This window comes from Halichoeres trimaculatus, unplaced genomic scaffold (genome assembly GCF_033239565.1).
Source record: "Halichoeres trimaculatus isolate MK-OKI-2021-1 unplaced genomic scaffold, fHalTri1.1 fHalTri1_scaffold_3, whole genome shotgun sequence".
Taxonomy (NCBI): domain Eukaryota; kingdom Metazoa; phylum Chordata; class Actinopteri; order Labriformes; family Labridae; genus Halichoeres; species Halichoeres trimaculatus.
The window spans coordinates 37,484,392-37,512,009 of NW_027437181.1; the positions used below are offsets into that span (position 1 = coordinate 37,484,392).

At 40.8% G+C, this 27,618-nt stretch overlaps 3 protein-coding genes across 11 annotated transcripts in view; all 3 read right to left on the reverse strand.

Moving 5' to 3' along the window:
• Positions 1-10,630, reverse strand: part of celf1 (cugbp, Elav-like family member 1) — a 34,129-nt gene extending 23,499 nt beyond the window's left edge. For 2 of the 7 annotated variants that reach the window (XM_074666409.1, XM_074666403.1), the window contains exons 1-2: positions 10,142-10,317; positions 6,301-6,417 (exon numbers count right to left, since the gene is read on the reverse strand). In XM_074666409.1, the coding sequence (XP_074522510.1) occupies positions 6,301-6,404 (104 nt within the window). In that variant the 5' untranslated portion in view covers positions 6,405-6,417; positions 10,142-10,317. The other 5 variants (XM_074666405.1, XM_074666404.1, XM_074666407.1 and 2 more) reach the window with 5 other exon arrangements.
• A 2,937-nt stretch (positions 10,631-13,567) lies between these two features.
• Positions 13,568-18,803, reverse strand: mtfmt (mitochondrial methionyl-tRNA formyltransferase). The gene is made up of 9 exons (XM_074666866.1): positions 18,172-18,803; positions 17,486-17,683; positions 16,694-16,816; positions 16,514-16,616; positions 16,354-16,429; positions 16,179-16,270; positions 16,025-16,103; positions 13,984-14,057; positions 13,568-13,876 (listed from the first exon to the last, which is right to left on the reverse strand). Exons 1-9 carry the CDS (start codon positions 18,405-18,407, stop codon positions 13,721-13,723), a joined length of 1,137 nt encoding a protein of 378 aa, XP_074522967.1. The 5' UTR covers positions 18,408-18,803; the 3' UTR covers positions 13,568-13,720.
• Positions 18,804-19,898: 1,095 nt separating this feature from the next.
• Positions 19,899-27,018, reverse strand: cunh16orf87 (chromosome unknown C16orf87 homolog). Of its 3 annotated transcripts, none has more exons than XM_074666868.1 (5): positions 26,554-27,018; positions 26,138-26,334; positions 23,225-23,324; positions 22,174-22,353; positions 19,899-20,344 (listed from the first exon to the last, which is right to left on the reverse strand). In XM_074666868.1, exons 2-5 carry the CDS (start codon positions 26,201-26,203, stop codon positions 20,226-20,228), a joined length of 465 nt encoding a protein of 154 aa, XP_074522969.1. In that variant the 5' UTR covers positions 26,204-26,334; positions 26,554-27,018; the 3' UTR covers positions 19,899-20,225. The 3 variants fall into 3 exon arrangements, with proteins under 3 accessions (XP_074522969.1, XP_074522970.1, XP_074522968.1); XM_074666869.1 differs by having other exon boundaries at positions 26,539-27,018; XM_074666867.1 differs by lacking the exon at positions 26,554-27,018 and having other exon boundaries at positions 26,138-26,426.
• Between the last annotated feature and the right edge of the window lie 600 nt (positions 27,019-27,618).

Genomic DNA, 27,618 nt, shown 5'->3' on the forward strand with positions numbered 1-27,618 from the left:
GTGATACTATTTTAATATCTAACACAATTCAATTTGAATATGGAGACTACACACATAGCTCTGCTGCAAATAAAATTCACTCAAGGGTAGATTATTTTTTTTGTGAACACAGATGATACTTGTAGAGTTGAGGAATGTAAGATCAGGGGGGGATGTGATCACAACCCACTTTATCTAAAAATAAGCCTGCACAACAGAAAGCGTCAGACAGTATGGAGACTCAACTTAGGTTTACTGAATAACGAGCAAATAGGCCTGTCACGATAACCAATAAATGGATTAACCCAACAATAAATAAAAACGTCCTCGGTAAGTTTACCAGCCTCTATAAACTGACATGTGCATGCATGTTTGTTTTCCTCCTCTCTTTCCACCAAAGGCTGGCTGAATGAGAAGATGGCTCACTACGTCTATCTTTCCCAACATCGGGGTGCATAGGTTCTTTAGCAGATATGTAGAGGAGTGAGCATCTGTCAAAAATGCAATCTTTGGGGTGAAGACTGGGCAGCTCGCGCGTACACACGGAGAGAGCTGAAGCGAGCGTCCTGAGGGGTAAGGAGGAAACACACGCTAATATGAGTGATGGCACCAAAGATACGGTTCTTAAGCCGCCTGCCACAGTCCCAGTGTGGGAATATTTTGTTTTTTATGAGAATGAACAAAGTGTCAGCTCATGAACACCAACGAGCTGATATGTCGCATTTGTTTGAAAATAGTGGCGACGAAGAAGAAGAACAAGGGGAGATGCAGCAAAGCCTTGTTCTTTGACAATCCGCTCTTACTGAGGCTTTTGGTCTGCAAAGTAAATAGAAATAAAAGCTCCAAATGGTGGGCGCTCAAAGACAGCTACATTGCCAAAGAAATGCAGCCCTTCAATACGGTTGAAAGCCAGAAATGTTGAAAATGTTTGACAGACAGTACGGATTGACTGGGAAAAAGTACATGTTACAAACAATTCAGGAACTGTATAAACTCCCTTTTATTTAGGCTAAAGTTTTATTGTCTTTTTTTTTTTTGAGTTTTGTTTTTTCTTTAGAGACAGGGTCTATGTTTTATTGTTATTGATTAGTATTAATTATTTTCATTGACATGTATTTTTTTCTAAAAGAGAGTCCATTTTATTTTCATTGTATTTTTTTTCTCTTTTTTGTTTGTTAAATTTATTATATATTTAATTTAATTTATTTATTTAAAAGATCCTGACCTTTTAATTACAGTTAAATACTCTTAAGAAATTAAAGTTTCTTGCTTTTGATATGGTGTACTCACTTTATTATCCCATTTATCATAATTACATCAATGAAAAATGGGAAAAAAATCAAAACAATATTGACAATAATATCGTTTATCTGCAATAATATTTTGGAAAATTATCGTCTAGCAAAATTTGTTATCGTGACCGGCCTACAGGCAAAGAAAGAAGAAGATAAAAACAGAAATAAAACGCTATACAGAGGCAAATGATAACAGAGAAAGTTAATACTACAACTCATAATGAGTTCTGAATTCAAGGGACAGCACAAGGTAAATGTGTCAATATTCACTGTGGTTACATCAGAGCACTGTCCAAGCTGTGCCAGCTACTAGTACACAGCATTTTGACTATTTAGTGTCGAACAAAAACAGAGCAACAAACTTTTGTTGATGACGTGCCAGCTAACAGAGGTAACAACACACCTTTTCCACCATTAACTGTATCTCTTAAAGCACACCCAAGGCAAGAAACTACAGTCCCCAATGAGTATTAGTGGGCCCTTAGCAAGCAACAGACAAATGAGAGCACCCACAGCTGTGAATCCTCAACTCAGTTTGTTAGTCTAACAGTGTGCAGTCTCAGTGTTACTAAATACACCAAACTAGTTATATCAATAGGATGATGGAAACAAGAGCACAGGAACAGCTTCTCTAACAGGTTTGATGTCTGCCACATCGCAGTACAACTGACCACTGAAACACCATGATCTGTTAAATCTGGGACAGACTGATTGTATCTGGGTTTGTCTTCCCTGAACTCTGTGATTCTTCCTGTTTTTTATGGGAATAAGAACAAAAAGGAAAATGAGTGAGGAGGTCAGATTATCTGTAAATCGTTAAAACCTTTGTTGATAGATATTTATTAGGCTAGCGTAGAGTTTCCGGTGAAGTAAACATCCCATCCAGTCTTTTATGAACATCAGCAGACTACGACACAAACAACTGCCCTCCCTATCTTGTAAAGTTTGAAATTTATGTAGGATGTTCCAAAGACATGAAATACATCTTTGGGAGGACTCCTAACCTCAGAACAACATGAATAAAGCTCATGTATTCACAAACTATCAGTAACATTTCATTGTCTGTTGGTTGCCTGAACTAAACTTGGTTAATATAGTTTTATAATTTGCCATCACATCCGCCATCATGCATTAACTTGACTTCTCCTAACCCATGTGAATGTGTGACTGTTTTCCTTTTACAGTGATTTCATGATTTGGTTTTATAAACTCCCCATGAATTGGACCCCAGAATCACTAAACTGATCTCAATTTTATGTCTACACAAGAAAAAATAAGGACTCTGAGCAGTCAAAAGAGAAGTGTGATACCAGTAAAGTTCCCTAAGACATCTCAAAAGAAGAGCATTAGCAGGCCAATAAAAGAAAAGAGTAATGTATGTTGAACATGACCCCTGACATAAACCCACCAGAGGAAAGCTGAAATGATCTGATGAGCAGCAGGGGTGCTGTAAGAGACTTACAAATGACAGAAAAAGAAAAACGCACCCTGAGGAAGAGTTTTCGGTGACTCTTTAGAGTCCAGATCAGCTCCTGTCTGATTTATACCTGTACTCTCAATATTTACTGGAGCGGACACTGCCAACGTAACCATGACAAAGAAATGAAGAAGTCTCTGACATGTACAACGTTTGGGGGGACCAAACCATTGTTTGGGCAGTCTCCCTGTTTTGAACCTTTCTTCAAAATATCTTATTATTATTGTGCCACTCATCTGATGAAGAAACACTAACGTTTTTATTGCATTGACAGTGAATTCATTTAAATATCTAAATATCATGGAAATGAAACTGATACTGTTGATGGGGTTGGGGGTTGCTGGGAAATGATCTTTTAGTGTTTAATTCTCTTAAGATAGCTGGGAGTGTCAGTGGGCTCTGTGTTACTTTGTTTCTTTTTAAAAGTATGCGACTTGTGTAAAGAAAATTTCCATTCAAACAGGATTCAAACACTATAACACTCCTTCTCTGGGTGTCTGTAATTATTAGGTTTTTGAAATATTTGGGGTACTTATTGCCAACAACTGTGTGGACACTGCTCATTACTTTATAAATAGATAATATCTAAAAATTTCACTATAACACCCTTGACAACTATTGAGCAGCTACTTCTGATTGTTAGATGAACAGTCCGCTCCTTTAGAGCAAACCTAGAGCAACCACAGGACTATCCGCTCTCACACGGCTGGTCAGAGTAAGCTACTTACACCGGGCTTGAGTTCAAAGAGCAGTGGTCCACCATCATCTCGGGAAGGAAATCCAGCTTAAAAGAGGCCATGATGGCTAAATGATGTTTCTCTTCTTCTTGAACACGATGACGCTAAACTGACACAGTGATCAGTTTCTAGTGGTAAACTCCAGACTGTAGATGTGTTGGTAAATCCCTAGTGAGGGGAATATCAAGGCAAAGTTCTGTTTCCAAAAATCTGAAGCAAACAAATCCACAGGGAGATCCAGTCCAATGACACACAAACAAAACACACACAAGACCAGCTTGGTCTGAGGCCGAAGAAGAGCACAAATGACAGAAACAAACAGGCCTCCAGGTCAGCTTTCCAGGGTTTGGGATGGGGACTGTCCACAGAGGGCTGCTGAGATCACTGGGGCCATACAGAGTAATGGCCATTTGGGCTCCCACAATCAAAGTGCTGATGGTCCACAGCCTTTGTGAACATTTCTCCTAGAGCAGCAGATTTGGCTGCAGCGTCAGATAAACAGCATGTCAGATTGATGGTGATAAGGCCCAGTGGGCAGAGGGAATGAAAAGGGAGTGAATAGGGCTCTCTAGCCACAAGCTAATCCCTGGACTAGCCACACCAGTGGCCCACAATCAGGTTCCGGCCTGAGGGGGGCTGTGTTTACCCTGTTGTTGTACAGGATGCTCTGGTTTTTATGTTATTTGTGTGTGTACGTGAAAACAGAAGGGAGCCTATGTTAAAGGACAAATTTTTAGTCTTTGTGGATACAACAACATACAGACTCACATCACAGCTGCTTTTAAAATACCCGAGGTCATTGATTTGCCATCTTTTGTTACTGGAACTAATGTCACTGATCAGCTCTCATTTAGCCTTAAATTTAACATCACACACTTTTAACCCCAAGATTGTATTCACATATTTTTATCTTGGCTTGACTGTTAATGTTCATTTTTTGCAAACAGTAAACCACTCACATTAATCTTTCAAATCTTGTGCTTTTTTCCCCTTTAGGCCCCCACAGCTGGGCCATCATGCCGGGTAAATGGACTTAGACATGTAAAGCACCCTCTAGTCTTTCTGACCACTCAAAGCTTTTGCTCTACTACTCTCATTAACACACTGATGTAGAGGCTGCTACAATAAGGTGCTATCAGTATTGACTCATCTGGTATGCACACAATTACACACCACTGGACAACAGCAGGAGCCATTTGGGGTAAGCAACAAGCAGCTGCAGCTTGAGAAGAGTTCACTGAAGGTGCAGCTTGAACAGAACATGTCTTTAAAAGAGAAAAGGTTTTAAAATGAAAAATCTTTTTACATACTCTGCAAGACTTGCGTATGGGTGGTTGGCGTGACACTCCATTTTTGTGTCCTTTGTGACAAATATAAATAATAATTTATAATACTTAATTAAAACCCTATTTTTTCTATACAATATAAACTTCCAGAATAAATACATCTGTAGTTAATGAGCTTTAAAATTAAAATATGAAAATATTTTGTTTTAAACATGACATTTGTCCATTGGTGTGACTGTCGGAGTAACATTCCTCCTCTAAAGACCACTGTATTTAATAAAAAATATGTCTAAATACAATAAGATATCTGAAAACATATTAAAGTAGTAGTGTTAACCTAATTAAACTGAAGGTTACAAGTCTTAAGGTGATCATTAAGAATAATTATGACACATAACATTTTGTCCCCAAAACTTGTGTCCACCTGGTGTGACGCCATTCTGTAGATATAAAACAGTCATTAATTTGGGCACCCTTTTAGTGAGAGGGGTCCTAATCCAGGAAGTACAGTAGACATCACTGGAGCACATGAACTACACACAAGGTGAGTTCTGTCTCCGATCTTCTCATAATTTTGCTATTTCCATGCATTGTTAGATTTGGGCTCTGTAGTGTTGTCCTTTGGTGTGACGCAATTTAAGTATTGATCTAAAAATTTTTCACAATTTATATTGATTGACTAATGAAAACAATGTAAACTTTACACTGCTCGCCAGGATTGAAACTGAAACTGTCCTTGATCTTGAAAATGTCCACTGGTGTGACGGCTATGTCCACCGGTGTGACACAAGATCAAGGACAGTTTGTGGGCAGTTTGTGACAGGTTCTGTGACAGAGTACAAACAACACTCAACAAAAGGTAACTTTAAGTCACTTGCACAGATTAATCTTAAAATAGTCTCCATTTTTTTCAGTTCTGGATTAAACAAAGCCAATCACAAGAGGGTAGATAAGAGCTACTCCAGGACTCAATTGAAGTTTATATTAATCCTGTAAAGAGGCAGGTTTAATTTTAGCTTAGTGCCCTTAGTTCCCTTACTTTGTGAAAGGGAGCACACAAATGGTTTGGGAGCATGGAGCATTTGGAATATCTAAATGAAAACCAATATCCGCTGCAGGGGCCAGCCAGACAGACACTTGTGGATCAGAGTAATCCATTGAATCAGTTTAATGAAATGACTTTCCGAGACCGCTTTCGTATACCAGTGCAGTCGTATGCAGAGAGGGGTATTCTAATGTGTTATGCACAAGCAGCAACCACCAGTCTTAAAATATGAAGTCTATTTAGAAACATCAAAAACTGCAATGCCTAGAGTGTCCACTAGAAGCTGTCTGCAGACACACTAGAAACAAAATAAAACTTTGCCCATATAAGGGCATGGCTGACTTGAATGGCAGGTGGGCATCCGGTAGTCATGTGCTAAAAGACCCACTTCAACTCTACCTCTTTACCTTATACCTGTTCTCTATCGTCCAATTCTTCACACAAATTATCAGTTAAAAACAGAGGGCTGTCTGCTCCTTACCCCCCTAGTGCCAAGCTGGAGCCCTCTGAGTTGGGGTGGGGGAGTGAGGGCTGTCCAGTCTGCTCTGGAGACACATACAGGATTTCAGGTTCCAGGCTTTCCATCCAGGGCTTCACACTAACACATAGAAACATGCAAATCAGACAGGCAAAACAGTAAATGAGGTGCATTGGATGAATAATCATTCCATTTCCCATTTCTACTTTCAATGGTCCTACATCTGGATACGGACAAATTTGCGCTTCAGACCAACAAACCACAGCAGTTTAAAAAAGGAAACCATCTGATGAATGCATCAGTTCATCTGAAGGTATGAGGTAGCACCAGAACTCAATAGATGTAGCAAAGCACCCAGAGCTCTTGATTTCCTAAGTTCAGTTTGCAGCCAGCAGGTTAGCAGTGAGTGGCTACATTAACAGAGCTTGAAGCAGCAACCTTCAACCAGGCAGATGTTTCACATCTTCTGGTTACACATTTATGCAGCCCTCAAACAATTTAATCATTAAGGCAAGGTTGTGCCAGCATTAGTGACACACATAGGGCTCTAATTTCATAGACCAGGCGCAAGCGCAGGCGCACCTGCCCTGCGCCGGCCTTTGCCGCACGGACATGGTGTGACCGGCGTACTTTGCAAGTTTCCTACAGTGCCAAGAGAGGCGCAGTCAAGGCGCTGAGGGGCGCAGAGGAGCGCAGAGGGGCGCAGAGGGGCGAGTTTAAGCCTCCCTCCGCGCAAATGTCAGAGAGGGAGGAGAAAAAAGCCGTGAGTAGGTTTAACACAGCCGAGCGCTGTTTTCACCAATCAAATGAGTGCCTCTCCTCGCCTTTAGATGCCCTGCGGCCGAGGCGCAGCGTCTGATTGGTCTGAGTGATCCCCAGCACCACGGAAACAGTGTGCTGGAAAGACCCGGTAGCGGAGACGGTCAGAGCCGCTGTCCGTGCAGCAGGAGAATGGACAGCAGGGCACATCGGAGGACACGAAGCGCGTCACCGTGTGGGCCAGCTCCCGGGACAGATTTAATCTGTTCCTTTGTCATTAATAGGAGTACAAAATGAAGAGACAGTTACACAGCTGGCTTATCCATTCAGAATACTTTTGATCCACCTGCACTCCTGGTTTGTCATCGCCAAATAGCAGAACCTTTGGTGATATACTGTATACTCTCCCTGTGTCTCCACCTCATCCTCCTTACAATAATGTACTCCATCTTTTTAGATCACGTTAAAAATAAAGACTAAAACAGAGAAATATGGGAAATCACGATTAATCCTGAGTGACATACATTTATTTTGTCTTTTTTTTCTTCGTCTTTTCTCTCCCTCTTTTCTTTGAATTAAATGAAATGAGAGAAGCCAGATATACTCAGTATCAGATGTTAAGGCTGTTTATTGTTTAATTGTAAGATGTGCATCAAACTTCCAGCTGCCGTCAGGTTAACTTTCCATTATGATAAACGGCTTTAATCTGACATCAGATGTGACGGGACAGTTAATATAGATACAAATGTACATGCTGGTTCACACGGTTACATTGAATAGTGATTGCTGTGATTGTTTTTTTTGCATTAAAATGTGCCTGACACTCTGGAAACCTGCCTCTGAGGCTTTGTTGACATGTGCGCACATGTGCGCCTCTCACCAAATTACAACTGCTGAGGGTGCACTCTGCTGTGCCGAGGATAGACCAGGTTGGAGCTGGCGAGCTTTCAGCACACTTTCTGGACTGTTTTTGGCACAAAATTGCCACTGCGCCAAAATGAATCTGCCGACACCTCCCCCTGGTGCGCCGTCACTCTCATCTCTGCGCAGACGGTCTACCAAATCGTCAAATTGGCAGCGCACGAAGGTGCGCCGCATGAAATTAACACTGCGCGGGTTGCGCCCCCTGCACTGCGCCACGAAATTAGAGCCCATTGAGTACATTCTGAAAGTATTCACAGCTTCACTTTTTCCAAGTTATGTTCTGTTACAGCCTCATTCCCAAATGGAATAAATTCTTCACAGAAAAGACCAAAATGACAACATGAAAAATAGTTATTTTTCTTCTTTTTGTGCATCATATGTTCATCAGTATTCACAGCCTTTGCCACTGCGCTGAAACTGGGCTCAGATTCAACCTGTTTCCTCCGATCCTCCTTGAGATGTTCCTAAAGCTCCATGTGAGTCCACCTGTGGTAAACTCAGCTGATTGAACCTGATTTAGAAAGGTCCACACCTGTCAATATAAGGTCTGCTTTGAAGGTCCCAATGAGCCCAGAGGCCTCCGTCATCTGAAAATGGAAGAAGTTCAGAACCACCAGGACTCTTCTAGAGCTGGATTCCATCTAAACTGAGCAATCAGAGGAAAAGGATAATGGTCAGGAAAGAGACCAAGAGCCTGATGATCACTCTCAGAGATCCAGAGGTCCTCTGTAGAGAGAGAAGAACCTTCCAGATGGACAACCATCTCTGCAGTAATCCACCAATCAGGCCTGTATGGTAGAGAGGCCAGAGGAAGCCACTACTTAGTAAAAAGGCTTATGGCAGCCTAGCTGGAGTCTGCCTAAACATCCCCAAAGGACTCTGAGACCAGGAGAAAGAAAATCCTCCGCTCTGGTGAGACAAAGATTAAACGTTTTGGCGTGAATAGGGATGGGTACCTTTCACATTTGAAACGATACGGTACCGATGCCCAGTATGTCGCAATCGGTGCTGGTACTCAACGGTACCAAGTTTCGGTACATATTTATTCTTAAATATATAACCTTGCAATGCTGTGTTCATGTCCAGCATGAGAAATCGCCTACTCTTCAACTCCCTCACGGTCACAAGGATGCATTTAGGTACCTAAACATGGTACCTCTTGGTTTTACATGAATCGATACCCGGTACTTTTGACAGAATTTGGTCGGTACCTATAAAAGTACAGAATTTGGTACCCATCCCTAGGTGTGAATGCCAAGCGTCATGTTTGGAGGAAACCAGGCACTGCTCATCACCCAGGCAATACCATCTCTACAGAAAAAGTGAAGAGCTGTGAATACTCTTTGGATGCACTGTATAAAGCATTTGCAAACCTTTACAAACCTTTGTGAACATCTACAAGACTTAATTAACCTCTACACGTCTTTCCAGACTTCCACTAACCCTGGAAAACCTCAACTTACCATTTGAAGCATCTACAACCCTTTACAGTCCCTCAAAACCTTTACAAGCTATACTGCTATAAAACCTCAAAAAAACTTTAAACAGTTTTACTAATATCTACGAATCTGTTTAGACCTTTGCAAAGTTTTACAAACCTTTGCAAACATCTATAATCCCGTTCTTAGCTCTAAAGACCTTAACACACATCTACAGTCCTTCACAGACATCTACAAGTCTTAACAAATCTCGACAAAACTTTAAAAACCCACAGTGCTCTACAAGCCTATACAGAACTCATTTCTACAAACTTTCACAAACATCTCCAATCCTTAAAAAAAAACTTAGCAAACCTTAAGAAACCTATAGAGACCTCTAACCCCACCGCAGAGCCTGCACCAGGTCCAGGACATCCGAGGAACACATCATAACATAGTTATGCAACCAAACAACTATGTCATGATGTCAACTGTCATCCATAAAACTCCCAGCTGAGACTCATATCCCATCCCAGACCCCCTATAAAACCACATGAAGCAGCTGTGGTAGTTTAATGAGCAGGTTAGCAACCACACACACACACACGCACACAAACACACACATACACGTCAACACACACACCAACACACACACGCACGCGCGCGCAGCTGCAGCACCGTGGGTTATGTTATGGTAACATGAGCTAACTACATTAGCTTTGGGATAACTTAAACAAACTCACCCTTCTCTGTACAGACCCGTGTATTTCACCTGTGCTTAAGACAGTTACTTTTAAATGGGTGTCTGTTGGCCTAGTGCCGTTATCTGAACTCGTGTAAACTCGACACAGTGCGACACACAGAGGTCTGTCACTTCTCACAGTTAGCTACTGTTAGCTCTTCATGTAAAATGGCAGCAGGCTCTCTGAACCGTTACCACTGACCGCCGGAGGAGGAGGGGGCCGGCGAAGAGGGAGAGCGGATCGAAACCGGCCTGAAGTCTGCTGTAATCTCCAACAGAGAATTCGAGGGCTGAGTGTAGGGTTTTATGGTGCAGTAAGATAAATCCTTCAACCGTTATCAATGGTACAAAATCTTCTTAGATGGGATATCCGAGGATGAAGTAACAGGTGCCCGTGTTAGTCTGTGATTTGGTACAATCCACAACAGAGCACCTCATGGCTCAAACTTCAGCGGTCAACTCTTGTCAGGGCAAGGGAAAGGATGGTATCTGTTTTCAGCAGGTTTAAGCTCTTGATCTTTATTTCTAATATCACTGTCAGCTGATCAAAGCCTTAAGGCTGGTAATACATCACATGATTATCAAAAACTTCACCAGTTGGTTCTTTAGTTGACTATATCGTGGTCTTTTTTTAAATCTATTTTTGTTGTTATTTTTTCTTCCTTCCATTTCATTTCGCCCTTACATGTTAAAACTGCGATTGTACATGTCTTATTTTATAACCTAATTCTTTATTATTTATGTATACTTGGCACACTTAACAGTAAAGTCCTCAAGTCCTTGTATTTGCACATATAAAAAAAATAAGGTATAGTGTATCCTCACCTGAAAATGCTTTGATATTGTTATTCATTCCAACCCTTATATGGAGTCATATTTCCTTTTTTTTTTTTTTTTTTTTGGGGGGGGGGGTTCATGTTCCATTGGAAAAGGACAAAAAAGTGGAAATAAGTATAGTAAGCATCTTACCATTATGTGCTCATATATTTCCAAATAAAAATTACTCTGGAAAAAAAAAATCACATATTCAGAGACCACAAAAGACAGATCGCACAAGATTTCTCTCTCCTGATCTTACAGTGCGTAGTCTGCACTCTGAGGACACTACCACACTAGCAGACTCTTCAGCAGCACTTCAGCTTCTTCACGCTCAATATTTCAAATCTCGCTTAGTAGTGACATTAGTGTAAACATACATGACAGACGTACGGGTAAAAGTAAAGATATCTGTTTTTGGACTCTAGAATTTCGAGAATAAAACACACAAAAGGAAAGGGCTTATGGAAAAGGTTGTGGAGACAGCGGGGATATGGGCTGTATGAATAACAATGTGAGTTGGAGGTGAGAAGAGTCGTATGTGATTTCTTACTTCTTCTTTGGTCAGTCAGCTGAGTCAGCTCGATTGGCTCAGGTACGCGTGACAATCAGGGGCGTAGCTACAATTAGGCAAACACAGGCAGTTGCCTGGGGCCCTGAGATTCCCAGGGGCCCCCAAAGCATCTCTTAAAAACTGATTTATGAAGTTCTCTTCAATTGAAAACTTTTTTTTTCTAAATCTTACTTCACATGCTTCAAAATACATCAAAAGGCTTCATCTTTAATGATGGTTTTGAGTACTCCCACTCCCTTCTTATTCAGTGGGCTATTCCATGTTACAACACATCTGAAAATTTGATTCAGGAAGAAAGTGGTAAAAAACACTTTTCCCCCCATTTATTTTCAACCAAGTCGTAAATAAAAACAATGTTGCTCTGAGATCTGAGATAAACATATCAGACTTTTAGGATTTTAAGGACTTTATCTAGCCCGGGAAACAGGATCATTTTCTCAAAATCAAACTTTTTGAGTTGGTGACAAACATTATTGTACAAAATCTCTTTTTTGGATACATAACTCACTGGACAAGGGGTCAAATAAAAATACATTAACTTTAAAATAATAGTACCAAAAAGTATGGTAACTGTAAATATCACCTCTTTCAGTAGGTTTTTTTTCCAGTTTTATGTTGTGCTTGATATTTACATATTTTTTCTTTACTAAATTATTTTTTCAATATTTACCTATTGTAATGTTTTTCACTTCATACTTTCTTGTTTGTTACTGTTACTCTGTAAATTCCCCACTGTGGGACAAATAAGCTGTCAATTGACCATAAAATATTTCAAATCCAGGACAAAGTGGACTAAATTATGTATTCACTTTTTTCAAAATCAAACTAAAGAACAGAACTTGAGGAAATGCATTTAGTTGCATTAAGTTACCATGTACAAGATTAGCACTGTCTCATGCCTTGATTCTGGGAAAGAGACAGTGGACCCAGGGAAGGCCAGTCTAGCTCTGAGGAAGATGAGTTACAAGGACATGGAGGGCCCCATTGACTGGGTTTGGCTTGGGCCCCCAAACCACTAACTACGCCCCTGGTGACAATACAAGCTGTACCTGCTCGGCTTCTCTCGGGAGGCCCCACACACTACTGGATATTTAGTAGCAAATATTAAACATGTTCGTTATCTAAGATAACCTTCCGAGCAGCTCCAATTAGAGGAAATCACTCTTAATACACATGACGTCATCAGACAATCAGGCCTTTGCTGACTTTGATCGTTAGGGGAAGATCGGGACAAAAATCAGCCCGATTATCTCGTAGTGTGTACCCACCTTTAGCCTTGTGTTCCCTAAATACTAAGACATTTTACCCACTGACATTTAGGCCCAATGTCCTCACAGTCCACAAATCATATCACACACACAATCATTGCAAAATAATAAAAAAAAAAGTGATAGAAAAAGGTTTTGGCTCAAGCAGAGCTTATGCTGAACTTTGTTGTCATTTCCTTTAGTCAGAAAAACAAAACCAGCTTTTTTTTTTTTTTTTTTTAAAGAAATATGGGAACTTAGAGCTGTGGGAACATATAGGCCCCTGATCACACTGTCAGTGTCTGACAGCTGTCAAATTTAAAAAGCTGGTGAGATTGTTGAAGAAGCTTCTCAGAGTTTGGACCCGATCCAACATCTTTACTCCATACTCATCTCAGCACAATCTCTTTTGGAGCCATAGTTTACTTCACTGTCAGAGAAAGACACTTTGTTTATGAAATAGTGTAAAATCATTCTTTAAAGGGTGCTGATCAACCTTTTGAAGCTTCCCAGAGATCCTCTTGTGGACAGCATCTCTTCTAACTTTTGTAAGTTCTCAGGTTACAAGACATTTTTATTTCATGTCTGGTCTGCCAAACACTCCAATCTGTAGACAGGAACATCATTTTCTTTGAGCTGACTCCAGAGATCTTCACAGCTTGCAGGAACCATGACCGTGAGAGGTTGACAGACATCAGTTTTGTTATAGCTGATGCAGTAATTAAAGAGCAGGTCATATAAAGGCTTGTTTGTAACAGACTTATTGTGATGGAGGATAACCTGAGAAATGTTTCAAAATGAACAGGTATTTTATTTCTATTATGTTTCAGGTGTTTGTGTGTCCATTTAATCAATGATTATATTATATGATACAAACATTATTTCACCATGTCCTAAAACAGACAAGAGTTAAAAAAAGCCGACAAAAATAAATGTTCTTTCATCACAAACTTGAGTTCTCTCTCACTCGAGGGTCTTCAGGTGTATGTTTTCTGCTGACAAACAAATGTCCATCTGCCTGATGCAGGTAGCCGTTAAAAAAGTCAGCTGCCGACAGTTTCTTCTTTAGGAGAACATCTTTAAAGCCCACCCACCCATCCTGGAGGAGAAGAAGAATGGAAGAATAGATCAATGTCTGAGATACTAGAGTAAAACAGATTGAAATCTTACTGCATCAGAAAAAAGCAGCCTGTTTGAACTACAGACCTTACAACAGACAGCCAGAGTACTGGACTTCTTCTGATAGCTCACTGAACCTGGGACTGGCTTCTTCTTTTCATCTGTGAACAACATGTGAGGTTAGTTTTCAAATTTTATCTTGGTTTGTTTAACCTTCATTTAAAGGTCCCATATTATGCAAAAAATCACTTTATTAAGTCTTTTAGTTAAATTTGTGGGTCTTTGGCTTCCCTCCCAGCCAACAAAATGTGATATTTAATGACAAAACCTGCACTTAGTAGTGCTTGTGAATGTAAAATCCTGACCTAAAACGAGCTGTCTGGAATTTCTGGGGTTTGCCGACGTCAGCGATTCCCTTTTTTGACCAATCAGGAGCAATTCTTACCTGATTGGTCCACCAGAGCAAATACCCCCGAACCCCCTTCCCGCCCACTCCTCTCCCCGCATCTGGGAAGACGCCTCTCCAGCAGTGAGTGTGGCTGTTTTTGGCTCTAAACAACCACATAGTTTCATGCACAAGCTTCCCATCTTGGAAGAAGACAAGACTTAGTGGCTAGAGTTCATTTATGAGGGAAATGTGCCAGCTACACTCAGTAAAACTGTGCATGTGTGCGCTTGTCACTTCACGGCCGACTGCTTTTCCAACCATCGGCCAACAAACCTGGGACCCTGGAAATGTGAGTATTTTAAATGCTGTGTGCTGTGGAGCAGATGTAAGAGCTTTTCCTCAGTGTCCCCCTGTCTCTGTGTTAGCTTCAGGATGCTAACTTTGGCTGCAGTTAGCCTGTTGTTTTAGCCTGTAATATAACAGTAAACAAGTTTTGCAGTTTTCTAAACATTGTGCACTTGGAGCTCGTGGGGCCGCTCTCAGTGACGTGGAAGAGCGGGGCGGTATCAGCGGTGGCTCATTTACATATGAAGGTCACGCCCACTAAATCAGAGCGTTCTGAACAGAGGGGCTATGAGAGCCTGGAAACAAGCTGCTGTGCTTGATTTATTGGCTTTTTGGACCAAAACATGTTACTACCATTTCATGAAGACACCAATGATCCATATTAAACTGCAGAAAAGGAGCAGAATATGGGACCTTTAAGCAGGAAATAATAGACTAAGACTAAAAATTCTTTTTAGAGCGAAAGGAAAGGTAAAATTTGTTCCTAAGACTGATACCAAGTTTCAGTTTTCAGTATCCTCCCTGGCTACTGAGCGTGAAGAGAGAGATTCACCAATCAGAAAACCGAGATACCTGAACTGAGACACAAAAACTATAGACTCCTTCTGTGTGAGAAGGTTTAATGGTTCCAATTCTCTGTAGAAAACAACATGATTTTTGTTTTGTTCAGTATGTAAAACCAGTTTTGATTCATTAAAATGTGTTGAAAAGTGTTAATGACTGGGAGAGAACTACCATAGCACCACACCAAGCACACAACATGTCTGTCCATCCATCAATCAATTTTCTACCACTTATTCTGTTCAGGGGCTGGAGCCTATCCCAATGGTCTCACAGAGAGAGACAACAGCTGTGTCCCAAATCACTTAATTCTGTATTTCCACTAATTGATTTGAGTCTGTTCACACTGACAGTGTGGGAAAAAAAACTCAGAGCACTTTGAGTTCTTAGCTGGCACACTCAAAACGGTCAGAAAGTTGAGTGTGGAATGCTCTGCATCATGCACTTCTCACACTCAACAGTCGCCATTGTCCTGGCAGGCTACCTGCGTTTGTTTATATCTGGCACGCCGCGCGCGGACTGATACACTAAGCGGCGAGCGCCTCGTAGCCAGCTGTGGCTCTGCAGGTCAAGTAAAATATGGCCCTGTCTGAGTGCAGAGGAAACCTGCAGAGGAGCAGGGAGAGGGTGTTTGGTGCGAGCGCTCTGGGCTTCTGCTGCACAAACACTGCTGTAGGGGTAATTTCTGCCCTAAACCTTGTGATAGGACCCAACTCGTTCCATCATGGAGTATCACTTTAAGGTTGATCAACACTCAGCAAGCACAGACAGTTTCATGTGGACGTCATGCAGCAGTGACATTTTCACACATTAATCAAACTCTACGAACCATACCTAAGAATGAAATGTGACATCTTCCCACATGATTTAAAAGTTTGACTGTCCTGCCCTTCCACATGGTCCTCAGAGGTATCTGATGACAGGAAAAAGTTATGAAAGTCACATTCAACACAAACTTGTATAATTCTGATGAATCAGCCAACATTACTCGAGATCCGATGGCCCGGTGCAGTCGACCAATCTGCTCACACGTCTGTTCCTCCCACACTATCCAGCTCATGGACAAACTGATTTTTGGTGCTGTTGGGAAACAAAAGTGTGAGCTGGAAGAGTGCCTCTTGTGTTTAAGGGAGTATGACTCTTTGTAGTTCAGACCTACGTACCAAAGGTTACACCAGTCTGTCCCTGCTCTCTCTTGTTGGTCATCCTCTCAGGCAGAGTCATCAAAGTATCGATCAGCTGCAATACATAGCACAGAAACATCGGAGAGACTGTTAGTGAGACAACCAGGTGATGACTTCAAAAAATCTCTCTGAAACTCACCAGATGAGCTCCTTTAGAGGCCAGGACAGTTCCAAGCTCATCCGCTGTGCAGTTTTCAGGGACCAGCTGGAGCTCCTGGTTGAGAATGGGGCCCACATCGAACCTGCAAGTAAAAACAACCTTAATTTATTAAAACTTTGTCAAACTTAAGTCAAAAATTCATATACATGCTGAACCCACCTGTCAGGGCGGATCTGCATGATGGTAACACCTGTTACAGCATCGCCATGCAGGATGGTGTGGAAGACAGGTGCTGGACCTCGCCACCTCGGCAGCAGGCTGGGATGGACATTCAAAATCCCGCTAAGGGAGGGAGAGCAGGACGCAGAGTGAAACACAGAAACAGGGACAAAGTGAGTCACAGGGTGAGACACAGAGTGAGAAACAAGGAGAGGCACAGGAAGAGGGACAAAGTGAGACACAGGGTGATACAAAGAGTAAGACATAAAGCATAGATAGTGGTGCAGAGAGTGAGACAGAAAGAGTGAGACAGAGTGCAGCCTGACTTCAGACAGTCACATGGTCATTTCACTGGATCCACACAACATGACTTACTCCAGGATAGGGATGGGTACCTTTCACATTTGAAACGATACGGTACTGATACCCGGTACCTGGCAATCCGTACCGGTACTCAACGGTACCAATTTTCGGTACTTTTTTGTGTTTATGTGGTAAAAAATATCAATTTGTTTAATAATAAAATATATGTTTTTTGCAACTTAACATATTTTTTATTCAATAAATAACCTTACAATGCTGTGTTCATGTCCAGCTTGGAAAATTGCCTACTCTTCTACTCTCACAGTTACAAGGATGCATTTAGGTACCTAAACATGGTACCTTTTGATTCTACGTGAACCGGTACCTGGTACTTTTGACATAATTTGGTCGGTACCTTTAAAAGTACCTAATTCGGTACCCATCCCTACTCCTGGACAAAACACATCTCCAGCAAACACAAACACTCACTGTGGAAACTTGTTGATGAGTTTCTGTGGGAGTAAACAACCAAAAGACACGACCACCCCTACATCAAAGTGTCCGTCCACGTTGTTGGGGGGCCAGCTGTGAATTGGAAGGCAGTGCTGCAGAGCAAACCTTTTCACTGGAACATCACCTGGCAGGGTAACAACTTCCAGGGATTTCAATAACTTTCCACTGGAGTTCCTACAAACAGAGCACCCGTGTTAGTCACTTCTTTAACTTAAAGAAACCACAGTTGACGTGTGAGGGTTGATTCAAAGTCTGACAGATGTATGTGAATCTTTAAACCTGAGTTATACTTGATCTTAATAACAAGTTGATTGTCTTTACATTTTTTAAGATCACTGTAGGTGGAGAACGGGAAAAGACAATGTCTCTGGTAGTGTATGGCTCATGTTTGTTTGCAGGCTGATCTGAATCTTTCTCGGGTTTAGACTTAAAACTATAAGCTTTGTAGCTGAAAATTCCCTAAAATCTGTGGGGTCAAACTGGAAGCTGCATGAGTTAGTGCCATGATTTGCTGTGTGATTAAGGAGTCATGGGGAAATAAACTCTCTTTGTTGTTATTTTGTTGTTTTGCTGACATTTTCGCTCGCTCTCAGTATCATATGTTGTCAGTTTATTTTAAAAAAAATGCCTCGCCACAGGAGGGTGTGCCTTGACAGGTCTACCTGCTGGATGTGAGGGCCTTCAGAGACTCCACAGCGAACTGATCAGTACCGAAAAACAAAAGCCTCCACGGGGGTCCTGATGACGACATGCGCCGGCAGAGCTGCCTCGGTCCCCGTTGAGCCCCACTCTCGCCCCGGGCGCCGCACAGGGTCCGTAAACACCGGCGCTGCAGCAGGTGAAGGACTCTCACAGAGACTCTCATGGAGGCTCTCGCTGCCGGGTTGTTCGTCCACATGTCACCCGTCGTCGCTTCGTCTCGGGGGCCCCACAAAGCAAAGACTCCAGACCCTGGGCTGATTTCTGTCCCTTAAACCATTAAAACCTCTCAATGTTGTTGGTTATTTGCGTCCGCACACGGCGGCGCCATGTTTTCTGCATCACTTCCGGTTGCTTCTTCTTCTTCAGGGGTTACTAGTTTCCATTAGTGCCATCAACTGGACAATAAAGGTATTTAGAAGATTACACAAATTGTCCTAGTTAAAGGAGTTTAAAATAAACTAAAGAAGATATTTGCCTTGAGGTTTTTCAGAGTTTTTCTATACATACACAAAAAATATGTAATACAAAAGAACATTGAGATTAAAATATGTATTTTATAGACATGCACACACATGCTGGTAATGTATCTGCAGCATCTTTAGACAGTATGTGCAGTGAAACTATGCGAGTGTATTTCAGGGTCAGGTTAAAGAAATGCCCCACTATCCCACAGGTCATCTTCATAGGATGTGAGGAGTCTTGAGCTAATGCCATCAGGACCCACAACCTTTCTCAACTTTCAAATCTTGTTTTATTACTTTTTTACTTGTATTTTATTTTTTCCATTCTTTTCTCTTTTTAAATTTTTTTTCTTTATTACATAAAACAGAGGTCCCTCCAATCAGACCTGGAAGGAGTTGAATGAAATGTGACCAAATGAGTCGAACCCTGTCTCTGTGTTTATAAAACATGAAATTCTGACAATTGAAACAAATTTGACCCACAGGTTAGAGCTTCACAATAAAAATTTGATTTCACCAGTTTGCTTTCTTTCTTGGACATGGGAAGAGTGGGGTGTACACATCAGGTTTCCTGTTAGAGCAGGCTCCATCAGGAGTTTTTAAGTTTCATTCTGTGAGTGAAACATGGAACAGTGCGTCTGTGCAGCTCCAGCAATGTTAGCCACTTTCAAACATAACAGTTTTATTGAATCGCTGCACTGTGCTCCCCTCTGACATGGAACTTTCAACCCGAAATGGGATTTGAACATATCCCCCACCCACCCTCAGATTGATAGACACTGATCTGTGTGTGGTAATGAGCGTGCACCCTTTTTTAGATAACTGAAGTCCAATGTAACCTGCCTCTCACCTGATCACAGCTGGGATAGGCTCCAGGCCCCACAGCTAAAGATAATGGATGAATGGTGTTACATGCAGAAGGGGCTGAGTGGTTACTCACACATAGACAGATACGTATAGGATCTCTGAGAAGTCTGACTGACATGTGTGGTAAATATGTGGTAAACCTGTCTGACTGGTTTTCTCTGTGAGGAACCAACATCAGACACGCTGCTCTCCTTCAGGTACACAGTGGAACATCCCACCGGTAACGAGGACAGTTGGTGCCAGGACTTAGCAACAGAACCATCTTAATTCCATGGATAGATTTCGAATCATTTTCACTCTGTAAGGAGACCACACACAGGCCTCTCTGTCCCTCAAACACACAACAAGAAGAGCCCATCTTCAACATTCACACAAACAATTCTTAAAAGCTCTTCACTGGTTTATACCAAAAGGCCTTCTGAACACAGTATTGAATCAATTTATAGATGCCCATGTAGTACGTATAGCACAAATATCCCCTGCTTAGAACATCAGCTGTAAGGTTAAAACATCGATCAGACTTTGATCAGATTCGGGAACTTGTGTCTGAATGTGGAAAAAAATTTCCGCCTCAGTCAGACGCTTCAGCAAAATCCTTCCTCATCCTTCACATTCAGCTTCAGCTTCACGTCCTCTCTCCATCTGACTATGACAGCGTCTCTGATCAGTTCTCTCCAGATGATCACCTACAGGATGAGCCGCTGACCCAAGATCTTACGGTTAATTTCAGCCAAAGCCACAGAGAACACAAATGCTTTCTCATCAGAGAGACCTGCGTAGATATCCACTTCCTTTTCCTGTTTCTCTGTGAACACATGAAACAAAGAGAGACCGTTTGTAAGGACAGATAAAGGTCAGACTGAAGCAACAGCACAAGCAGCTTCCAGCTAGGCCTGTCACAATAACAAATTTTGCTAGACAATAATTTTCCAAAATATATTTCTGATAAACGATATTATTGTCAACATTATTTTGATTTTTTTCCCTTTTTCATTGATGTAATTACAATAAATGAAGTAATAAAGTGAGCACACCATTTTAAGAGCAAGAAACTTTAATTTCTTAGGAGTATTTAACTGTAATTAAAAGGTCAGGATCTTTTAAATAAAATAAATTAAACAAAAAATACAATAAATTTAACAAACAAGAAAGAGAAAAAAAAGATACAATGAAAATGAAATGGACTCTCTTTTAGAAAAAAATACATGTCAATGAAAATAATTAATACTAATCAAAAACAATAAAACATAGACCCTGTCTCTAAAGAAAAAATGAACCCCCCCAAAAAACAAAAAAAAACAAAAAAAACAATAAAAACTATAGCCTAAATAAAAGGGAGTTTAACATGTACTTTTTCCCAGTCAATCCGTACTGTCTGTCAAACATTTTGAACATTTCTGGCTTTCAACCGTATTGAAGGGCTGCATTTCTTTGGCAATGTAGCTGTCTTTGAGCGCCCACCATTTGGCGCTTTTATTTCTATTTACTTTGCAGACCTAAAGCCTCAGTAAGAGCGGATTGTCAAAGAACAAGGCTCCGCTGCACCTCCCCTTCTTCTTCTTCGTTGCCACTATTTTCAAACAAATGCGACATATCAGCTCGTTGGTGTTCATGAGCTCACACTTTGTTCATTCTGATAAAAAACAAAATAGTCCCACACTGGGACTGTGGCAGGCGGCTTAAGAATCGTATCTTTCGTACCATCACTCATATTAGCGTGTGTTTCCTCCTTACCCCTCAGGACGCTCGCTTCAGCTCTATCTGTGTGTACGCGCGAGCAGCCCCGTCGCAAAAGACACCAAAGATCGCATTTTTGACAGATGCTCTAAATCCGCTATAGAACCTATGCACCCCGATGTTAGGAAAGATAGACGTAGTGAGCCATCTTCTCATTCAGCCTCTTTGGTTGAAAGAGAGGAGGAAAACAAACATGCATGCAGTGTCAGTTTATCGAGGCTGGCAAACTTACCAAGGACGTTTTTATTTATCATTCGGTTAATTAATTTATTGATTATCGTGACAGGCCTACTTCCAGCTCATTCTGTCTGATAGTGTACAGGCTTTTTACAACCTTGAAACGTAACAATGACCCAAAGTAATAAAAAAAAACAACCTAATGTAATAAAACCTGAATTGTAATAACTGATTGATAATGTAACAAAAGTGCTGAGCCCTAAATGTAATTTAAAAAATGTAATACAACCCAAAATTTAACAACTTCTTACATTTAGGGTGTGATTAAAGTTTTTTGTTTAAATTTTGGGTCATTGTTACATTTTGGGCTCTGCAGTGATACAACAAAAGTTGACCTGTGTTCACCAAGATTGGCCTCAGATTTCATGTGTCTACACCCAAATCTGCACCAGTTACTACTTAAGTTTGATAAATGTAGGCCACAGAGAGGAACTGAATCAGCCTGATCACAGAGTCTGATCACGTGGTGCTGTTCACTTCCTGTCAGAGTCAAATGAACTCTAAGTTTGACTCAGATGCACAGAAATGTTTCCAATCACATGCCCTGTGCACAAGCTGAGAGATTACACTTTAAAATTCTTAAACCGAAATCTTTTCAAACAAATGACTTCTGTCATGTTTCCTTGAAGATGGTCTATGAAATGTGATCTTTGCTTTTACCTTTCTCCTCTTCCTGTTTCTTCAGGCCCACTGTCTTTGGTCGTCCACGTCCCCTTCGGATTGGATCTGACTGGCTGTTACCCCGAGGTCGTCTCCTGTTCTCCATGTCATTGGTTAAAGAAGAATCTATCCTCTCTCTACGGATACGTTCCGTTCTCCTCCTCTTAAAGTCCAGTTTGTCTACAGCAGAAACAGAGATGGTTGGAGCCGAGTCCCACAGATTGTGACAGAGCAGAATTCTTTGGATATTCAGACCCACATTAAAACCACATTAAAATAGGGCTGAACGATTTTTGAAAATAATCTAATTGTGATTTTTTTGGGACCAATATTGCAATTGCGATTTAGCATGCAATTTTATTATTTATTCATGTCTATTTTTATTGTTATTATTATTATTATTATAATCTATTTTTATTTTTCATTTTATTTTATTTATTTATTTATTTATTTATTTATTTATTTATTTATTCATTTATTTATTTTTTATTTTTTTTTTTGGGGGGGGTATCTTTTGTATTATTTACTAAAAACAATTAAAATCTTTCTATATCATCTTATAGTTTAAAGGCCAGGCCTACATGTTATGATGAAATGAAATAGACTGAAGCATGAATTGATATGAATAATATGTCTTTATTTAACTATCACAGTCACAGAACTTCAAGCCTTGTACACATATTATATATTTGCCGGAAAAAAACAGCATTTTGACTTTAGCTGGTTTTAAGGAAGAAGGAGCACAAGTTACTATATCCCCTCCAGGTTTGCGTACATGAAACTTAAAAATATATATATATTTTTATAAATTACAGACTCTGCGATTTGAAAATTGCGCTCTGTTACATTGCGATGTCGGTTTAAATTCGATTAATTGTTCAGCCCTACATTAAAACCACATAATAACTCAGTTTGAAACAGATAACCATCTTTTTCTGACCCCTGTAGAAACATCAGCTGTTTGTGAAGTCCCACCAAGGAGGGTTAATAGAGTCTTCTTTTCAGAGGCGAGTTAATCAAAGCAGAAATCTCTGAGCTGACCCAGTCTTACCTGCTATGGCTGGAGAAGAGCGCTCGTTTAATTTGGCGCTGAGCAGCTTCCTGCTTATAAACACATAACCACATGGACAGGACTTGCACGCAACAGGGATCTAAAGAAAGCAGAAGACAGGAGGTCTACATGAAGGTCTCAAACATCCTTATTGTCCAAATCATCCAGAATAGTGCAGCAGGTAGATGAAAAAAATCATTCACATGATAATGCAAGCATGAAACTCTCTAAGGGACACTCCTTTGAAATAAAACAGACACCCGTAAATTTGTGATGGTGGTCATCTCTGGGAGACACTCTTTTGAATAATGATGCAAGACTGTGCAGGGTTACCCTGTGCAGAGCTATTGGACCTACAAAGACCACAGGCATACTGGTCTTTCACGCCTTCACAGGTTGTGATACTGTAGCAGCCTTTTGCAAAAAAAAGGCAAAAACACTGCTTGCCAAACCTGGGAGATTTGTCCTGAGGTCTCTCCCATCTTTAGCAAATTAAGTCAATGCCCTCCTGTACTTGCTGATGGGGACCTTGAGATCCCTGAGAAGTTTGTGGTTCTGATGTACTATATATCAAGTACAGCTGAGGCTAGATTTAACATGTTCGCCTGAAAGCAGAGACCATATGAAGCCATTCCTTCAACAAGAGCAGCTCTGATTCAACACACTGAACGTGCTGCATATCAGGCAGGATGCATATGGAGTCAGGCAACCAAGCGTCAACCAAAATCAGAGAGTCCTGTTGACTGGGGATGAAAAAAGGTTGGTGGACATGGTGGGTTTTTTGGACAGCTGATAAACCAGTTGCACCAAGTTGTGTACAACTGGCCAAGAGTGGCTGCAAATCAGAGTGCTGTGAAAGGTTCAAATGTTTCAAATTGGGGTTCATCTGCACAGCACTGTGCAGCTGCAAGTGAGGCTAGAAAAGTAAGCAGCCAGCTTGAGTCTTTGGTATGGCTCAGTCTTTGTGTTTCAGTTAGACCTATGGCCCAGCTCTTTATCAGTGTGTCTCTAATTTTAACAGTGAACCACAGTGTTTAGTTTGGTTTTAGTGTATTGTTTTCCACCAGCTTATGTGCTATGTGCTACTTTACTCATCTGTCTTTTTGTTTCCCCTTCGCTTGAATTTAATTGACAAAGTTACTGTTTATTTCTCTATATATGAAAAAGATAAAAAATTAAAAAACAGAAGAAGAAGAGAAAAAACAGCCTATAAATATAAAATAAAAAAACCCCCAGAACAATCAGACAAAAATGAAAGAAAAAAACAAACAAAAATCTCTTGTGGCTGTTACCTTGTCATGGTAAGGGAGTTAATGTACTTTGATGAACCCTGTGAGCTTTGCTGTTAGCAGGCGCTCCTGGCAGGTTTTACCAAATTGGACAGGTCAAGGTTGGAGAGTTAGACAAAACACAGTCAAATAAACATTCTTGGCCCTCAGTTTTGAAATTACAAGTGTCTGTAAATAGTTTCTGGTCGAGTGACCTTATGGACACTCCTAATACCAATTTTCTGCTAAGGTGGGAACTATCTTAAAACTGGATACCATTGTTGATTTTCAAGTCTCTGATGTCTATTTGAATAAGTGGCCAATAGAGGGTATCTGTTCCAGCGTTTCAGCTAGCATCACCATCTGAACTATTGAAAAACTGTGCGTATAACAGAAATGGCGGCCATCTCAAAAAATGGACGCCATCTTGGATTTCCATGTGTTTGATGTTAAATTTCAAAAGAATGTCCCTTAGAGAGTATTTGTGCCAAATTTCATGTTTGCATCACCATTTGATCTTTTGAAATAATAAGTTCTTGATAGAAATGGCAGCCATCTTGAAAAATGAAAAATGAAAAACCATCATAAAACTTAGACAGATTACCTAATCCTAGACAGTAAGAAATGCGATTTCCAAGTCCAGATCATTTTGATCCGGATCAAATTCTCTCTTTAAGTCTTAAAAAAAGTAAAAGGTATGATTGATGATTTTAACACAAAAACATTTTTGATTATTCCAAACTCCTGACTTATCTTACACAGGGAGAGCAAACAGAAGGTTCTTCAAGAGTTAAGACTTCTTAAGACTTCCCTCTGCACAGTATCTGCTGCAGGAGCACAGAGATCATATTTAATGGTCTTTACTCAGACACAGGGGCAAAGAGAAGCAACCCCAACAGTGCAACCTCTTTACACCTTTCTCTTTTTGTTTGAGAATGTTGACAAACTTCAAGGAGGGTCCTCTCTCTAAACTTTCACCTCACTGTCTGGATCTCTGAACAACAAAGTGATCATATCATTACTTACTTTCCCATAAAGCACTAGTGTCATTCTAACACATCTGCAGAACATTTTCTCTTCCTCAAACTCTACTGAGCACTGACTCCATGATGTCTGACAGAGGAACTGAGGAAGTCTCTAAAATAACCTCCTTTGACCTCACATGTCTTGTTTGGTGGGATTCAATCGTCACAGTTTATATAAAACGTGACATTACATTACGAAGCTTACATAAGCATATGGCTCTCTTGAAGCCTAGGATTTGATCAACACCTGGTACCACACCATGTCACTACATGTCCCAGTCAGGGAGGATTGGAGCAAATGCTGGGAGGGGGGTACAAGCCTGTTTCTGATGATGATCAGGGGACACAGACTGTGTGTGTGTGTGTGTGTGTGTGTGTGTGTGTGTGTGTGTGTGTGTGTGTGTGTGTGTGTGTGTGTGTGTGAGAGAGAGAGAGAGAGAGAGAGAGAGAGAGAGAGAGAGAGAGAGAGAGAGAGAGAGAGAGCTGTGGGTCTAAAACTAATCCCAAGGCTGCCTCACACACACTATGTGCTACTACAGCCGGTACCACTGTGAGAAAACTGCACCAGCTGAACACTTTATCATCCATTTCTCAGACAAAAAGAACATTTCTCCTCTCACCTGTTGGTCGCATTCAGGACAGGATTTCGTAGCCATTTTGACTTTCTTTGTTTTATTTGCCGACATAGTCCGTTTCTTGTTTCTTCTGTCTCAGCAAACCGGATCTTGACTTTAGTTCATGAGCAGCCACTGGCCCTCTCCAACAAACACCCCCGAACACGACGAAATGCCCTCAGCGAAGCTAAAGAACAGCTTACCTTTAAAAGTCAAACACACAACATACGCCAATTCAACGCTATGGCTAGGCGCATGCGCCGAGTGAGTTCTTTTTCAGATGATGCGTTCAAAATCCTCGGGAAAAAACGGTAGAAAGGAGCGCAGCAGCAGTAACAGTTTAACAGGAACACTTCCATATGACTATAAATGTCCTTAAAAAAGCCTTGGCACGATTTGAAACTCACTTCCAAGATACAAACCCGTAATTGTTGGTTTGCAGACTCACTGCGGTCACGTCAGCCGTCTCTCGATTTCGCGTGGTCAAGCCAGCCGCTCCAAAAATTTAAGTGCGCTCTTATTACAGAATTGATGGCAAGCGCAGAGAAACTGGTGGGAAAGTCGGCTCGTATATAATGATAATAATAATCTATGGGCTCTACCTTACAAGAGCGTGTGGTAACTTCCGTTTTTCAAAATAAAAACTGGTTGTGAAATACAATAAGATGTTATGCGGAAAAAAACGAGAACTACATTAAGATAAAATGTTCAGATTTTTAGTATAGAATACATTAAATTCATTAAAAATACATATTTTTTAAAATGTGTTCAAATGCAATAAAAAGTCTCATGGAGCAGGCTTAGATCTACGATTCTGTGTGAAATTAGGAAAGGCACCCAAACGAAGCGGCGGAGCGTCGCCATATCGGCAACGCATACCGGAAAAGGTAAACCGGAAGTTGATCTTCTTCGTCTATTTTTCCCCCACTATTTCGGCTGTACGACGCCATCCAGGAACCCGGGCCCAAATTTTCCAAAAAGAATGAGTTTCAATTAATTTTTATTACTTTTTAGGCTCCACAACATCACATCGAGGAAACAAGCAAGAATTATAAGAGAAAGAGTCTTTTGATTACCCACTATCTGGTCTTTTTCATGTACATGATAACTTATTTAGTGCTTCAATGCTGCAACTGACACAAAGAGACTGAATTGTTGATGACTGAATGGTACGAGACATCGCCTTCACCCTCTCTCTGAAAAGTGGGGCAACACTTTTTCTTTTGTATCATGGCAAACTTGTTTGATTGAAACCCAGCCAGGTTCATTATGAATTATCTATTTTATGATCATTTTTAAGAGAGGACCATGTTACTGATAAGTGATCTGTAAAGTTTTCTTGATATCAGTGTTGTGACTTCTGATTTTCCAGACACACCTGTCTATTTTGACAAAAGACAGCAGTCTTGAGCGGACTGATGTATCATTGTCTGAGTTTGGGTGTCCTCTCTGTCCAAAATTTAAATCAAGAAGCCAAACAGTGATCC